Genomic DNA, 17783 nt, shown 5'->3' on the forward strand with positions numbered 1-17783 from the left:
GGGCTGCCCGTCCAACCTCAAGGTTGGGGGGTGGGCGAAGGGCCCAGGCGGCCTTCGCATTTCTCATGAAACCTCATCCACGGGCAGAATGAGGTTTCATGAAGGGTTTTGAAATCTAATAAAAATTGTTATTGAAATTCATTGACATGTCCCAGCTCATGTGACACTGTCACATGGGGGGGGACACATCTGATTTATTTTTTTTTCTTTATTTCAATTCTTCATAACCAAAGTGATCTCCGAGGCAGCTCCGTGCCTCAGGTAGATTTCTGTGCTCTTTGCAGGCCCTGACTCTCCCTCCCCATCACCCCGCACAGGGACCCCGCTCAGTGCTTCCGGGTGCGCGTCACACTAGGCGGGCCTGAATTGGCCCACCCTCCGTAAAATGGCGGCACGAACTAATTGCGCGTGGCAATCATCTGCGCGCCCACCCGACACGGAGAAAATTCTCCCCCATTTCATCGTGCAAGTCACCTCTACTGGAAAAGTGGATTATCCAGCCTCAGTTTCAGCCTGCTGACCTCTGGAGTTGTTTAAGGAATCAGTGATTTATGATGAATTTTTGAAGGTCCTCGGTTCTGGGGAAATTACAGCTCTTTGCAGACTTTGATTATCCAAAACGATTACTCTTTCGAGAGGTTTCTTTGCAATATTGGAAAACTGACAATTATAAATGACTCTTAAAGGTCTTATCAATACAGTTACAATTAACACTCATGAAATCTGCGCATTGAATCATTACTTTGTACAGAAGGAAAACAGATCCCATATTGGAATCAATTGACCCCAGGAGAAAATAGTTTGTTCTCTTCTCTTTTCTGCTGCTGTTTCCTACATTACCACCAGGAAAAGATTTCACACAATTACAGATTGGCTCAGTGGGTAGAACAGAGTCAGATCATGGGTTCAGGTCTCACTCTTAAGACCTGAACACAGTCTGGGCCGGGGCTGCAGCGCACTACTACAGGAGTGCTGCATTGTCAGAGATGCCAACTTTTGATGAGATGTTAAACTGAGCAGCTGCACATAGAAGATCTCACAACATACTCGAAAAGCAGTAGGGAATTCCTAAGGCTAAAGTTCCTCTCTACCAAAACAGATTAGCCAACCATTCAACTGGCTACTAGCGACAGTGATGGTACCTTAAAAGTGATTCACTGGTTGTAAATTGCTTCAGGGCATCCCCACAATGTGAAAAAGATTTTATGTGCAAAAAAATGAATTGGTTCTTTACAAGCCAAAGTGGAAAATCCACTGCAACCTGTCTGGACTTCTCAATGTGTTCCCTGGAGACAGATTACAGGATTGTGCTCTACTCTTCCTGTAAAACAGTCCTACGGTAGAATTCAAATAAAGATTCGTATGAGCCAATTCAAGACTTGATGCAATCGGCAAAATTCACCGAACCTTCATTCCTGACAAGGAGCTGAGTCTGAAAGGAACGAAGATCAGAAACAGGGCTGCAGCACTAAAGATTTTTTCACATCTTGCGCTCCCTTTGAGTGCAACATCAGCGAATTTGTTCTATAATTCTCTGCCACATTACTGCACACCTCATGAGAACTAGGACAACTTTGGCACATAAACCCTGTAGCAGCATTAAAACTAAAGAAAGAAACAAACCAGATACCTTGTATTATGAAACGAAAGCCAAAGCTCCTCACTGGTAAAAAGGCAAACACAGGCTGTTTCTCTGGAAGGCATCTCAAACCCAGGCTCTTCTTTACAGCGTTAAGTTTGAAGGCAAGAGCCAACTCGGTGAATTCCACATTGTCTTTAATCTACAAACACACAGAATTCAGTTCAAAAAAACCACACGTCTAACTTTAAAATCGCTTCATTCAAAGGATTCCGCGAGCAGCACACTCTGCTTCTGCAGGTTTGTGTTTTTAAGCTTGAAGCAGGCTCCATTACTGTAGAAGCCATCGTTTGCAAAATTCAGGTGCTTCCCAGTTTTGACCCTAGTTGGCCGGATGGAGGATCTGTTACCAATCCTCCAACGTCCTCCCCTCTTCCCAGTGGGGGAAAAGCCTGGCCTCCAGCAGCTCAGTCAACAAAACGGAGATCTGAATACGCAGGCCGGGAAAACCAAAAAAGCTAAGAAGCCAACACATTTTTTTAAGATCAGGAAATCTCCACGAAACAAGTGCCTCTGCTAATTGTTAACAGAACCTCAACATCAAGCTAATCACACTTTAGTCTGGTCCAAACAGCTTAAGACCTTAGGCCGAGTTCTAGAGTCCCACCGAAGTCAATCGAATTTTTTAAGCTGCGCCACATTTTACAGCCCTGCCCTGCTGAAATAGGGTCGTAAAATTCCACCCCCCTGGTCTTGGCTAAAATCAGAACTTTTTAAATGGATAACAACCGATTGGACTGCCTAAAATCATTGGTATGCTTAAGTGTTATAAACAGCACCTTTCTAAATGACTTTCGTGGTAATGGGGAACAGTTTGGGCCATTTTCCAGATAGGTATGGCTACCCGTGATAAGTATGGACTATCTAAGTGGTGGGGACTGTACCCCACCTCAACAAAATGCAGGGGAATATTGTTACATGGTGAGTGTAATCCTCACTGTGAAGAGGGTCAATTCTTTATAAACAGCTATCCCCGTGTACAAGTGACAGGGCAGCTTGCGCAGGATGACTGAGAATAACTTGCCTTTCTTGCATTAAGGGTTTTCTTGATTACCAGCCAATGGTCAGCTCCAGTCTTGTGTTTCACCTCCAGTATGTTATTACTGAGATCTTGACGAGTCACCATGAAATCCTGGCCTTTTACCTGTTTAGGAAACATGGTTTCCATTTTTAAAAAACAACTTTTTTTTTCCAACAAGGTCGGTGTTAAAAACCTGATCATTTTCCTTGTGTAACAATAGAACTTGTTATTCCATTAAGATTCTATCAAATTGAAAGAAAAGGCATATAATGCTGCAAAGATTAGTGGCAGACCAGAAGATTGGGAAAGCTATAGAAATCAGCAAGTGACAACTTAAAAAAAAAGTAAACAGATTATGAGAGTAAACGAGCAAGAAATAAAAACAGACGGTATCAGCTTCTACAAGTAGAGAGAAGCTGAAGTAGACATTGGTCCCTTAGAGGATGAGATCGGGGAATTACTAATGAGAAACAAGGAAAAGGCAGAGACTTTGGACAAATATTTTCTATCGCTTCATGGCAGACGACACTAAAGGCATCCCATGTATAGTCAAATATCAAACCACAAAAGGGAGGAGGAATTGAAACAATTATCACTAGAGAAAAAGTACTCAGCAAGCTAATGGCACTAAAGGCTGACAAGCCCCTTGGATCTGATCGCCTGCACCCTTAAACAAAGCAGCTGCAGAGATAAAGGATACACTGGTTCCGAATTCTTTAGAATCTGGAGAGGTCCCAGCAGATTGGAAAACCACAAATGTAACACTTTGTTCAAGAGGGAGACAGAAAACAGGAAACTATAGGCCAGTTAGCCTAACACCTGTCTCTGAGAATTTGTTGAAATCCATTATTAAGGAAGTAATAACAGGACATTTAGAAAATCATAATATAAATCACGCAGATTCAGCATGGTTCTATGAAAGGGGAATCATGTTTGACAAATGTATTAGGGTTCTTTGAGGATGTAACAAGCAGAGTGGGCAAAGGGGAACCAGTAGATGTCGAGAACTTGGATTTCTAAAAGACATTTTAAAGCTCCTGGTGTTGGGGTTAGTACATTATATTAATGTATGGGTACAGAATTGGCTAACTAACAGGAAAGAGTCAGGATTGATGGGTCATTTTCAGGTCGGCAAACTGTAACTGGTGGGGTGCTGCAGGGATCAGTGCTTGCGTCTCAACTATTAACGACCAATATTAATGCCTTGGTGTAGCTAAATTTACTGAGATAAGGTGGGAAAACAAATAGTGAGGTGGGCACAGAGTCTGCAGAGGGATATGGTTAGGGCAAGTGAGTGAGGAATATAAGGTAGGAAAATGTGAGGTTATCCACTTTGTGAGGAAGAATAGAAACATAGAATAATATTTAAATAAAGAGACTACGGTATGCGGTGGTACAGAGGGATCTGGGTGTGTGTGAAACAAAACAGCGCAGTAACTAATTAAGATGACGAATGGAATGTTGACCTTTATTGCAAGGGGGATGGAGTTTAAAGGTGAGGATATTTACTACACCCGTACAGGGCATTAATGAGACAGCACCTAGAGTGCTCCATACAGTTTTGGTCTCTTTATTTAAGTTTGAATATACACGCATTGGAGGCAGTTCAGAGAAGGTTCACTAGGTTGCTTCCTGAAATGAAATGGCTGTCTTATGAGGAACAGTTGAAGAGATTGTGCCTTTACTCTCAGGAGTTTCGAGGAATGAGGGGAGATTTTATTGAAACACAAGTTTCTAAGGGGATGTTCCCATGCGGAGGATATCTAGAACTGAGGACAAGGTTTCAGAATAAAAGGGTTGCCCATTTAAGATGGAGATGAGGAGGAATTTCTTCTCTCAGAGGGTTGTGAATCTTTAGAATTCTCTAACCCAGTGAGCAGTGGAGGCTGAGTCATTGAACATGTTCAAGGCTATGACAGATTCTTGAACCAATAGGGGCGTCAAGGGTTATGTGGAACAGGCAGGGTAGTGCAATTGAGGCTAAGATCAGATCAGCCATGTTCTTATTGACTGGTGGAGCAGGCTTGGAGGGGCTGAATGGCCTACTCCTGCTCCTAGTTCTTATGTTCTTATATCGAGTGGGCAGCTGTATAAAGTACTGATTTTCTGTTCGTGTAGAAGGTAAGGATGGTTGTGTAGCTGTTTTAATATGCTCATTATTCAGCAAACTGAGACTTAAATGACACAAAAAGAATTTCGAAAAAGGCAAAGGTGAAACACCAGTTTTAAATCAATAAGTTGAATCGTAAACTAAAAACAAATTACCCCTGGCAGTGGCTGGAAGTACTTGCTCAATTCTCAAAACTATGACCACAAAAATATGACCACCAGATGGAGCATAGCAAAGAAAGTTTGTTTTAATAAGAATCACATTCAGTATCTTTCACCCAAGGGCTGTACCAACACTCCGTGTTTTTTGCAATATTAACGTGTACAGTAAGTACCATTAACACGAAACGAGCCCTTCCAGATGCACAATATACAATTTCCCGTCGTTGCGAACTCCAAGGGAAAAGAGAAAAACCTTCAACATGAGTCAGCTTTGAAATTGCACCATGACTCCAAACATAATTAGGCCAAATGATCACCACGTGACCTATTCAGCCATGACCAATCAAATTGAAGGGTTGTGTGTTGTGCGAATGCTAACGGAACCTGATCAGTCACAATAACTAAAGGGTTTCAACACACATCCTGCAATGGAAAAAGAGCCAGGAGGTGCAGAGAAAAGGCAATCAAACCCGCTTTCAACGGGACTTTACTTTGACTGGTCACGCAAGCTGCCTCGGAGATTATTTTGGAATCACCGCTCACCCAACCAAATGGGAAGTCTTTCTCTAAAATCACTTCTTTGTACTAAACAAACAGGAAGTAAATTAAGCACTAGTATGGTGTTGAAATAATTGAAGTGGTTTTGTGGACAGCCCTACGTCAGAGAAGAACCACCTTCTTTATAAACCTGTTTGGAGGGGCTGGCCCCTGATGAAGTGCAGGCTGTTGAACCACGTTACCTTCACTGGTTCCAAGGAAGGAGTTTTATTGCTGGTTTGTCAGTTTACTGACAGGTTAAACAGAGTCAACAAAACAAATCTTGTGTGCCCAATGTTTCTTTATTGCATGGGGGTGGGGGGCACATGGCGTTGAAATGTATTTCTGCTTGGAAACAAATGCTGCCATTTGTCCCTTATTATCAGCAATGGGAGAAGGTCCACTATGGCTGCAACTACATACAAGAACGTGCAGAGAAACAGTGCCTTTAATTCAGAAAACTCTCTCAAGGCCCTTCACTGAGGTGAAGTCAAAGAAAAATAAATACAAAGCTGACCCAAAGCTCAGTCAAAGAGGTAGGTTTTTCAGGAGATGAAGGTAGGAAAGCTGAGAGGTTCAGGGAGGAATTACAAAGTGCAGGGCCGAGGTAGTCAAGATACATCTGCCAATAGTGGGGTGGTTAGAGGGGGTATGTGTGAGGCTGGGGGAGGTAGTGAACATTTTTAATGACTGGAGGAAGTTAGAGAGGGGTAAGACCATGGCAGGATTTGAAAACATGGGTCTACCATTTAACATAACCCAGGCGACACTCCAAAATGACTTCATTGTCTGTAAAGGCTTCGGGAAATCCAGAGATCTCGAAAGATGATCCAGAAAATGGAATCTGAAATTTTCTCCCAACCAAAGTCTGTGGATGCTGTGAGAATTGGAGCTTTCGAGATTGAAATCAATAGTTTTTTTTTTAATGAAGTGAGAGTATCAAAGGATATGGAGCAAAGGAAAGTAAATGGAGTTTGCAGATCAGCCAACATGTTTGGATAGAATTGCAGGGCTGAATGGCCTCCACCCACTCCTAACATTCCCATATTATTTGCATGTTTCTCTCTGAAGTGTTATTTCACTTGCTTTTGAGGATTTATACCGTGCAAGTCAATTCACATAAGTGGAAGGTGCTCAGACTGCCTAAGAGAGTGAAAATGTGACTGAACCCAAAAAACCCATCTACAACAAACCTTCACCTGTAACAAGCTCCTCTTTAAAACTTTTCCTGAGAACCTCAACTGGATAAAACAAAGGAATTGCCTCTATCTTCAGTCCCAAATTAACATTCGCCATTAAATTTCGTGGTGGGATCATACAGCTCACCTTGTTAATGATTATAATGGAACGAAGCCTGTGCAGGAAAAGCAGCAACGATGGGTCAATGTCATGGAACAGATTCTGTGCCTGCTGGTTCTGTGACTTTAGTGGCAGGACTATCTTTGTCGTCCATCTGAGAAATTAGAATTGTGCATAAAAATGTTAATGAATCCAGAAAACTCTTCAGTGCGTCAGTGGACAAACATTCCCCCAACCCAAACATTTCTCCGTAGCTAAGGAGGGAAGGAGTCAAGCTGACAGTTCCAGGCCTCTTTTTTCCCTGTCTCCCTGCTACCTACCCCATCCTGTGCACCTCCCAACTCAGGAACCAACTAGCTTCTGATTAGTATCTTCCCAAAATTGTGCAACTGAGCCTTCCCAATCTCAGTTGTCTGGTGCAGAGAATACGAAAGCATCTCTTACTACCTCAGAGAACAGTATTCTGGTCTCCTAGTCTGACACTCAGTTTTGGGCCAATGTTTATCCTTCAAAACACCTAAATAGATGATCTGGTTATTTATTTTAGTGAGAAGTCGTTGTATGCAAGTTGGCTGCCACATTTCTTACATTGGGACAGATATTTCCCTGAAAAACTAATTCATTGGCTGTAAAGCGCTTTGGGACATGATAGGTGCTACACAAATCCGAGTCTTTTCTTTTGGTTTAAGGTTTGGAATACTTTGCACCGAGCTGTATCACTCTTGGGCAGGATACCCATTTTCCAAACAGCCTGCAAACTCATTACAGCAACACCCTCAATTGCTGTATCCTTTTCAATCTCCCTTCCTTAAGCATTTCCCTCCTCGCTCTGGCTTTCAGCTCTGTACCTGCCTGGGTCCATCATCAGCAGCTTCCTCATTAGGTACCTCAGACCTGAGCACCTCCTTTCCCGGAACATTGCTCATTAGCTTGCTCTCCACCGAGTAGCAACATGGTGCCATCATTTATTTGCCTATCTCAGCTTAGCTTCATAAACAGAGTGCAGAAGCTAGCACCTTGGACTCCTGACCACATGGTTAATATTGAAAGATTAAATTCCTTCGCACTCTTCTCCACCCACTGTCCCCAAATCCTTGACGTTACTTCTAGAAGTCCTTATTTAAGTAAAGAAGCTTAAAAAAAATACACACACAACTGATTGCTGGATCCCAAGAACTAAATATTACCTTGTTTTCTCTGCTTCTGACCCTATTAAGTTTACAGGCCTCTCATTAGCAGCCCAGTGAGGGAGGATGTAACCCATTGGACCACTGTGCTTGTCAAAGCAGATGTGAAAACCATTAGAGTGAATCTCGGGGGTGTCTGTGATCTTGAAAACGGACTTAAATCCGATACCTTTCTGACCTGCGGAAAGAAATAAAAACACGAACCTGTTCGTAGATCATTTTAACTGAGTGAGCGCTGCAGTGTAAACAAATATAGTTGGCGTGTAACAATAGATGATTAAGGCTAACCTTGCTGTAGATAGAGTGAAATAACTCAAGCAAATTACATATATGCAACCATCATTTATTGCAGTTAAACGCAGCGCAAATATGCCACTTCCATACTTAGTTTCTATTTATTTAGGAGGGAAAAGTGGAAACTCTGAAACTGAACACGACCATTCCTACAAAATGCTGAATATAAAGAAACAGGTCAGCAATTTGTAGAGTGATACCAGTCAATGCACTGGGTGCAGAGAAAGTCTGGGGGGGTGGTGGGTGTGGGGGAAAGAGATGGAATGATTTAGGACTTGGGGACCAAGGAGAAGTGGAACTTGAATTGGTTAACTCCTGTTAGTCATTTAACAGATGCTCATCATTTATAGATTGTAGCAATGTCAGTACAATATTTGTGCTTGTTCCTTGTTGAAGAGGGACAATTCCACGATATTTCTCTGTATCTTAATTTTTATTTAGTGTTTTATCAAATTCTATTTTAAGCGTTCTGATTGACACAGTTTCATTAGCCGCCTGTGGTGCTTCATTCTCTATTACTCATTCCCAATTACAGGCCAAACTATTTGCCAAACATTAAATCAGGGCTCCTGACAAACCAGCTCCTACCTATGTAGCCATATTCATGTTTCCCCTTGGTACTGCAGCCCACATCACAAACTGCTCGGATATTTTTCTCCTCAAAACCACATTCGTTATTGAGGAGGATGATGCAGTCTCCTTCCACCACAAACAGCAGGCTGGGGACAGTGTCATTAGCAGCTGGGTAGCTGTTATCATCGGCATTCTAGGAAGAAATGGGAGAGACAGTTAACACAATGTACACTGGCCCTGTTATAAACCTACTTTACAAGCCAAAAAAAAATACAAAAACTATAAGCAAAAAACAAATGTAATTTTCTTTCTGAGGCTCAGGGATTCTCCAAGGAGTTGGGAAAGTTGGCCCAAGCTACATGGTCCTAGTGATGATCACTGTACAGGACAGCACAGGCACAAACCCAAGAGATAGTCACCTAACCGCAACCCTCAGTCAGGCTGAGCTGCAGAAATATTTGGGGAGGGGGATGGGTTTGGGGGGAGCTGGTGGAGTTGGGGAGGGGAGGGTGTGGGAATTGGTGGGGGGGGGGAGGATGTGGGAGTTGGGAAAGGGGGGCGGTGGGTGTTAGTCGGGGAGAGATGTTGACAACTGTGGAGGAGGAGGAGGGAGGGAGGGAGGAAGGAGGAGGGAGGAGGAGGAGGAATGGTAATTTTGAACATAGGTGAGGTTTTAATTATTTACGGCTATGTACATGTTTTAACATTAGTCCTGGAAAGATGGAAGAGGAAAACAACAAATAAAACTGGTACATCTTTACCTGTATCAATTCCAAGACAAAATGTGTGTCTTTACTGTACAACTCTGTGGACAAGCGTTCAAGGCTCCTGCCTAATCGATTCTGATGAACTTCCATCAGCTTCTTCCCCTCATCGTTTAGTTCAATCCCAATGCCAAATTCCCTCTTCCTAAACAGAGAGAAAATTTAAAATTAATCAATAATTCAGACAGTGCTTCAAAATTGTCATTTATTACAAATACATTCATCCTAAATATACCTTCTTTCTCCTCCCCCCAATTCAACCACACCCAGTGTTAAAGGTGCCTGGTAATGCTTCCTCTATACTCTGCCCTAACCTCAGCACTTGGGCTAGTGTGAATTTCTATTTAATAAAACAACCAGACTTGCAGCTTCTCAAAAGTTACCAATTTCATGTCAATTGTTTTCCCCATTGTGGGCTTTTGCTCTTTAGGAATTGGCATGTTTCATGTAGGACAGTTACATCACAGACAAGAGGAGTCATTTCAGCTGGTCTGTACAAGATTCAAGCTCTGAACCCAGGGTTGCAACTGCAGCACCAAGTTCTCAGCCCACTACCATCACCATCACCTACAACACAGCAACTTCTGGTTAAAGAACCAAAGGACATTCTGAAAGGAATGCAGATCCTTGAAAAAGAATAATACATCGCTCAGAATTCGGAGCAGTTGTGTGATACGCCTGTGCAATGATCTCAGAGAGGCTGGACTGTGGCTCCATCTAGTCCAGAGTTTTGGGGAGGGGATTAGGTGCTGGAAAAGATTGGGGAGTTGGGAACATGAGGTGATCATCAGAAAGTTCTGCAGAAGGAGAGAAGTAGGTAAAAGTCAAAGTGACGCATTGTTCTAACTTGTACCATGGACGCTGTTCATTATTAAACACGTTGGAGGAGTTGGGGAGGTGTGGGGGAGGGGAAGAGGGGAAAAGAGGGGTGATTCTAACTTTTGGAAATAATATCAAATGACCAAAATTGGATCAGCTGTCCATAGCACATCACTCCTGGTTTTCAATTCCCATTGACTTCAATTAAAAGTAAAAACTGTGAGAGGCGCAGCCATTCTGATACCATTAAAACACAAAGACTATCCCCACTGTGTTCCAACTGGTTAACCTGTTTTCAATCCTACAAATCTTTTCTTTCTGCTGTTTATTCTGGAGATGGAAGTTTGTCTCTACAAAGTAGACAAGTACAACAGCTGAAAGGAAACCTCACACTAAACCAAAAAGGTGGGTGGGCGGGGGGGAGCGAGGGCACAGAATCGGTGTCATGGCATTTCTCAGCTTTAGTTATTTCAACGAATGCTGAGGAAGGAGCTGAGAAAGCTGTCTGTGTCTGAAAATGCACATTTAGGAATGTTTCAAATCTACTTTCTTTGATATCTCCTCAATTCCCCATTTCATTTCTACCAGCGAGTCTGGCTCCATTATCATTGCTGTGGCAACAAAGGGACAAGGAGTTGGAATTCCTGTTTATCAGCTGATCTTTGATGCCACTTGGAATGTGTTCCATCTGTCACATTCTCTTTCTAGTCCAGCTCCCACCCACAGCAATGCCCCCGCACCCCCCCCCGAATGGTTATCTTAAATCCCACTTCAGGATCAGCACTGCTTTTGCTTTTGGTGTCATCAGACACACATACAGACCTGATATTCTCAATGATTGCCCTGTGTGGGTTCTCTTCCTCATTAGGTGCATCAACTGAACATCCCTCACTACTTGTTAAATCAGCGGGATCAGGTGGAGCACCATTCGAGATGACAGCACCGTTTGTGTGCTCAGATGGTGCTGGGTCACTCATTTCAGTTGCAAGCATAAATTTGTCATCATCCTTGTCCATTTCACCATCATCTGAGATATAAAGAAATCACAAATTCAATTTGGATTTACAGCATTTTCTTTCCTCGTACCCTTCAGTGGTGCTTCCTTTCACTCCTTCCTCTGCTAAAGGTACTGAATTGCTCTGAAACATGGTGGTGTTAGACCTATGGGATCTAATCCACGGAGCTGCTCGGGCCACCACAGCCCGAATTTGGACAGTGAACAGGCTCGTTCCCTGTTGGGCCATCACAACCCAGGTCCAATCCTGCCATCGGCTAACTCTCTGCTAGAAACCAGGGACAATGGTCAAGGGAGGAAACCCAACATAACACACCCCCTCCAGCCCAGGCATACTGAACCAACTGTACCACTGCCACCCGCAGGAGCCAGCAATAAATATTACATCATACTGGGCGGCAGGGTAAGCTAAAGCAATTTAGGGTTTATAAAAGAGAGACAATGTTCATTTATTTATGGCATAGAACAGGTTTGCCGTGGTGTAACATGGAAAGATGGTATCACCACGGATCCTCGGCTCATACGCAGGGTGGAATTTTGCGCTGGTGGAATTTTACAGTCCCGCCGAAGTCAATGGGTTTTTGAACTGCTCGGCGCATTTTACTGCCCCACCCCTGCCACGTCCATAAAACGAGAATAACCGCCAAGAACGAGAAGGACATCATTAAGATATGGGCAGGACAAGGCCATTTGTATCAGACGTTATTAAAAAAAAACAATCTGAACGGCTGCCTTCCTACCCAGAATGTATTTCCGGTTACATTCCCACTCCTGATGCTTATACGGTGACTTCTGGTAGAAACCTGAGCTTGCGTGGACGCTCGATAGGGGTTAGGACCTAGGACGCTGGGGCCTGCTTCATAAGATTGGATGGGGTGAGGGAGGTTTGCAGGTGTTGATGGAGTGTACCCGGGCGCGAAGCCTTCAGGAGGAGGAGGAGGAGGAAGGAAAGTAGCTTTAAAGTGTTTCTTACCTGAACTGGCTGATGCACTTTCATACTTGGAATTAGATTCAGAATCGGTCACATCATAATCTCCATTTTCACTCAGCCCCGTAAGGGAAGACCTGCTGCTCAGCGATATGGAATCCAGAGTCTGGATCACAATTGACACTTAGATTTAGAATAAACATCTCATTCTCTCAAACGAAAACCCACGTCCCTCGATAATTGCTCGCTTTTTGTAATTTTGTTTGAAACAGAATATAAAGTCCCACAGCGTGATCACAAGGCAGTATTTTAAACTGGTGCTGCTGGCTGGGAATGTTAGCTGCCTATAACACAATCAATTCAGTACACGGAATATGCATTTCATGGAAAAACTAGCTAAGCATCTCACTGCCGAATTCACCACAGGTCCATGGGAGGCCACAAGTCCCTTGGGCCGGACTTTTGCAGGGTCACGGAGACTCCACAGACCTTTAAAAATGGTGAACGGGAACAAGGTTCGAAGACCTGCCCCCATTTCCAACAGATGCCATTTTCACCGGTGGGGAACGTGGGCGGGGTTGACTCACACATGATGCAAACTGAAATCAGCTGGACCATTTGAACTCTGTGCTGAGTTCATACTCCAGCTTCACTGCAGCAAAGGTCTTAGGCTGCACTGTGGGAGTCACAAATGTTTAGAGCAGATGTTAAACACTCACGAAGGGCAGATAAGGTCTGGAGACCTGTCAAGCTGTGAAGTTAAAAATGATAAAAATAGGCTGATCTGTTGGTGACGATTGAAAAAAAAAAAATCTGCTCTAGCAATTACAATAGCTGTTTGTTGACATTACTCAAGGGTTATCATTATTAATGCTTGGCTGCTTTCCACAACATACAATTATCTCAACGGGGCGGGTCCTAAGTTCACAGTTTGAATGACAGCTCATAGAGGTTATTAAAGGATTAGCTGTCTTTGATGTTGGGTTATAAATACAAGCCTAGGGATTAAGTAATTGGGAGATAGAAGGTCATGGGGATGGGTGGGGCGTGGGTTGTCATGAGGGCATCGGGGGGGAGGATTAGGAGGTGATGGGGTATGTTGGGTGAGGGTTACAGGGCCTAAAATTTAAGGAAACAACTGGGACGAAGTTTTAGACAACTGAGGCACGCCTCTTAACCAGCCCTCCTCAACACCTGGCAGCCTAGGTGGCTGCCTCCGATCTGCGTCAGGCGGGCAGTGGGTTCAACTCCATCTTGCCCCTGCACACCTCCCATCCCCAACACCCAGAGCGAAAATCAGATCTGATGGGGCAGTTTCCCAATTTGTGCTACCTGCCTCCGAGGTGAAAATGCAGCCCCTTGTACAGGCTCATTTACAAGTTTGTTCAATCAACTTCCTGCAAAGTGTGTGCCCAGTGAGTGTGGCAGATACCGAGGCCCGTTCCACTCCGGGTTCATCGGCAATAAAAGCAGCAACTTTCTTTTAGCCCCAGTAATAAAACGTGTCAGTCAGGGGTGGGGTGCCGCTGCTCAGACAAGTATCTGGTGAATCTGTCAGACCATCTGTTCTCACGGGAGGATAGAGTTCAGATTCAATCAAGAGGTTTGCATTAAAAAACGTCTCCTGATTGATAAAGGAGAAAAACCACAATTGCTGGAAATCAAATAAATAATAGAAAGCGGTCAAAATGCACAGCAAGATCAAAGGAAGATCTGAAAAATGAAGCACAATGAGCCTCTAAATTAGAATTAATTCCATTCGGATGCCAAGGCCCCTCACTGATTTCTATCACTTTGTTTTTACTTTAACATGAGCAGAGTTGCAGTAATCTGTGCAGCTAGGACTCACCTTTCTTGCCACTGATGTAATGGGAACAAGCTTTGCTGGGTCCAGTTTTGTTTGATAGTCCCTCGTCCATTCTGTAATCCCCAGAAGGATTCCCAGTTCGTGTAGTCGGTTCAGATACCTGGAGGAGGATTCTGCTGTTTGAAGCAGGAGTTCTTTTGATTCAGACTGTCCAATTACTTTAGAGAATGGCTCTAGGAATACCTGCAATTTACAAAAGTGTCCAGTATTTTAAAAGGTGCCTTTTCAATTCTGCTTCCCTTTTATAAACCTACAGCTGCCAAAATGAATTTCACGCTTACAAATCAACATTATTCTGTGTATAAGAAATAGTGCAGGATAAGGAAACAGCTGGGGTTGTTTCTGACTGAGGTAGCGATCAGCTTGCACACAACTGTGGGTACAGTGTAAAATTACCAAGATCACAGTGATCTCGTAGCCTTCTCCTAATCCAAGGGGTTCAGAACGAATCCCAGCTCCATCTCAAAACTGGCCCGGAGTTTTATGTTTCTTCACCACTCCCAAGAGATCACGTGGTTTTGGGTTAGGAGGGGAGTGTATATATTGTAAAGCCAAAGATGTCACAATTGTGTGGGATAGGCTGGCTCTTTACCTGTATGTCATTGCTCTACCTCATACTGGCACATCGCATAGAAGCTAATTTGACTGTTGTAACCACAATAGGTACAACCAGTGCACAAGGCACCTTAAAGTATACTTTTAGTAGAAGAGTGGAAATTAAAACTATAGAATTTTGAAACAGTAGATATTAAATCCCCAGTTCATCTCTAACATCCAGAATGGAGGACCTGGTAAAATCCACATAACCCTTTAATCCAACTGCTTTAATTTCAGAAATAAATAAATTGAAGTTCATCAGATGGAGATTCACCCCCAGTAATTATCTCCTTAGCCTCTCCCCACCAACATGAGGAGATGCAGGGCTGAACTGAGTCTCCGCTCAATAATGCACCAATATGTGTCCATGTCATGGCTGGTCTCGAGTATTGATGGGGGGAGGGGAGAGCTGTCATTTCACAGTTTCACAGGTCTAAATCGAAGGACAACCAAATTACTACAGGTACAGATTTCTCTTTATGACTTGATTACATTGTCACCTTTTTACTTAATGAAAAGTGCACTTTTAATTAATGAGTCACAATTCAAATGTATATTTAAAAAAAACTTATTTTGACTCGGGAGTGCCAAGTTTGGAATTTCTAATGCACAATAAGGACCATCCTGCCCCTCGTCCCATGTTGTAATGTGGAAACAGAACACTACACAGCAATGCAGCTACTTAATGCGACTGACAGCAACGGTTAGTGTACCCGAAACCACAAAATACAAACCAGAAAACAGGTTATGTGGATGAAACTGGTTTTGCTTAGAGTCGACAGGGCAGGAGAGATCGTGAAGCAAATACACAATTGCGAGAAGTTTATGTATTTTGAGCGGATGAATTCCCCCTAATTTCTCTCCAGCCAATGCAGCAACTATGGGAAAGGTGATTGATAATCGCCATTCTGAAGTTATACAAGAAGCCTCACGGGTGTGGATGCTATTTGCAGGTGCAGGGCAGAGGATCCTAGGTTCACTCCTCCGCCAATGGGATCGCAATAAAGGTGCTCCAATTGGTCTCGTCTGCAGGACTGCGCAGTGTGAACACTGGATGAGAATAGAAATTAGTGATGCCCTGTGTGCCATGCTCACTATTTAGACTCACAAGGGCTGGTTACTTTGACATTTTTGGCAGATCTGGCTTTGGAAACATCGCTGTTTGCACCAACAGAAAGTGCATGAGGTGTACAACCATTTACAACAAGTTAATTACTGCATCATTCGTGGCCATTTTACACAGGCGACAGGCTAACGCCAGTACACAAAACAACTCCAGCCATGCAATGTTCGTGAATAGCAGCTACCTTCTGTAAAAGCGATTTGCAGAGTCTCACTGGAACCCGGATAAGACAATCAAGAATGAATTTGGCGGATAGATTCGAAGATATGCCTTCAGTCACCAAGATGTTCGCTGTGCAAAAGATAAAACACAAGTTGTTGGAAATTAGAAACACATTAGCAGGAATCGCATTCTGCCAGTAAAGCTGCTAATCTGTCCTCCAGGCCAGGAAAACATGAGGCACTCCCTGCGAGGGTTCAAAATGATTAAAACGTTTAAAGGGGCCAAGGAGCAGGTCCCTCCAGCGGCAGCATTAGGGGCAGGGGTGTGGCTTTTGTTGTCCGCGGCCCCCTTTTTTTTGGAGTATGGAGCCTCTGGTTCCGATGGCCCCCTGGAATGTTGCAGGAAGGTCACCACGTGCTCATGCTGGGGGGTGTCACTCTGCTGCTGGTGAGTGCTCTAAATGGACATTAAATATGCAGATTGACCAGCACACATTCCTCTCCGCCCCGGGCAGACTTTCCCAACAGTGTGAATGCATTGGGGAGCTGTACGGACGTGGCTCCTCGCTGTTTCACAAATCACCCCCTCCCCCACAAACTCCACACCCCCCCACTCAAACTCCCACCCCCCCAAACTCCACACCCCCCCCGCCAAACTCCACACCCCCCCCGCCAAACTCCACACCCTCCCCCTCAAAACTCCACACCCTCCTCCTCAAAACTCCACCACCCCCCCAAACTCCACACCCCCCCCAAACTCCACACCCCGCCCCAAACTCCACACCCCGCCCCAAACTCCACACCCCCCCCAAACTCCACATCCCCCCCCAAACTCCACACCCCCCTCCCCAAACTCCACACCCCCCTCCCCAAACTCCACACCCCCCTCCCCAAACTCCACACCCCCCTCCCCAAACTCCACACCCCCCTCCCCAAACTCCACACCCCCCTCCCCAAACTCCACACCCCCCTCCCCAAACTCCACACCCCCCTCCCCAAACTCCACACCCCCCTCCCCAAACTCCACACCCCCCTCCCCAAACTCCACACCCCCCTCCCCAAACTCCACACCCCCCTCCCCAAACTCCACACCCCCCTCCCCAAACTCCACACCCCCCTCCCCAAACTCCACACCCCCCTCCCCATACTCCACACCCCCCTCCCCATACTCCACACCCCCCTCCCCATACTCCACACCCCCCTCCCCAAACTCCACACCCCCCTCCCCAAACTCCACACCCCCCTCCCCAAACTCCACCCCCCCCCAAGCCCCAAACCCCACACCCCCCTCCCCAAACTCCACACCCCCCTCCCCAAACTCCACACCCCCCTCCCCAAACTCCACACCCCCCTCCCCAAACTCCACACCCCCCTCCCCAAACTCCACCCCCCCCAAGCCCCAAACTCCACACCCCCCTCCCCAAACTCCACCCCCCCCAAGCCCCAAACCCCACACCCCCCCTCAACCGTGAAAACTTCAGCCGCTTGAGTTCAGGTGGCAGTTTGAGATTTTGAATTTAATCTGCAAACAACAAAAGAGGCAGTACCAGTAAAAGCTACTAGATTGTCAAAAACCCAACTGATCCTCTGATATCCTTCGGAGGTGGGAATCTACTGTCCTCCCACGGGCTGGTTTATATAAAACACCAGGTCCTGCGCTAACACGTTTGACTCTTAACTGCCCTCTG

The 17783-nt window shown here is 44.8% G+C and overlaps 1 protein-coding gene across 1 annotated transcript in view; it reads right to left on the reverse strand.

Annotated features, from left to right (window-relative positions):
• The window catches only part of LOC144667617 (uncharacterized), a 100601-nt gene that overhangs the window by 35691 nt on the left and 47127 nt on the right, over nucleotides 1-17783 (reverse strand). The window contains exons 18-27 of the mRNA XM_078529081.1: nucleotides 16119-16225; nucleotides 14197-14397; nucleotides 12393-12513; nucleotides 11227-11431; nucleotides 9583-9730; nucleotides 8837-9014; nucleotides 7955-8132; nucleotides 6795-6921; nucleotides 2664-2783; nucleotides 1631-1781 (exon numbers count right to left, since the gene is read on the reverse strand). Of these exons, the coding sequence (XP_078385207.1) occupies nucleotides 1631-1781; nucleotides 2664-2783; nucleotides 6795-6921; nucleotides 7955-8132; nucleotides 8837-9014; nucleotides 9583-9730; nucleotides 11227-11431; nucleotides 12393-12513; nucleotides 14197-14397; nucleotides 16119-16225 (1536 nt within the window). The remainder of the gene's footprint in view (nucleotides 1-1630; nucleotides 1782-2663; nucleotides 2784-6794; nucleotides 6922-7954; nucleotides 8133-8836; nucleotides 9015-9582; nucleotides 9731-11226; nucleotides 11432-12392; nucleotides 12514-14196; nucleotides 14398-16118; nucleotides 16226-17783) is intronic.

The sequence above is a fragment of the Cetorhinus maximus genome, chromosome 24 (assembly GCF_964194155.1).
Source record: "Cetorhinus maximus chromosome 24, sCetMax3.hap1.1, whole genome shotgun sequence".
Lineage (NCBI taxonomy): Eukaryota > Metazoa > Chordata > Chondrichthyes > Lamniformes > Cetorhinidae > Cetorhinus > Cetorhinus maximus.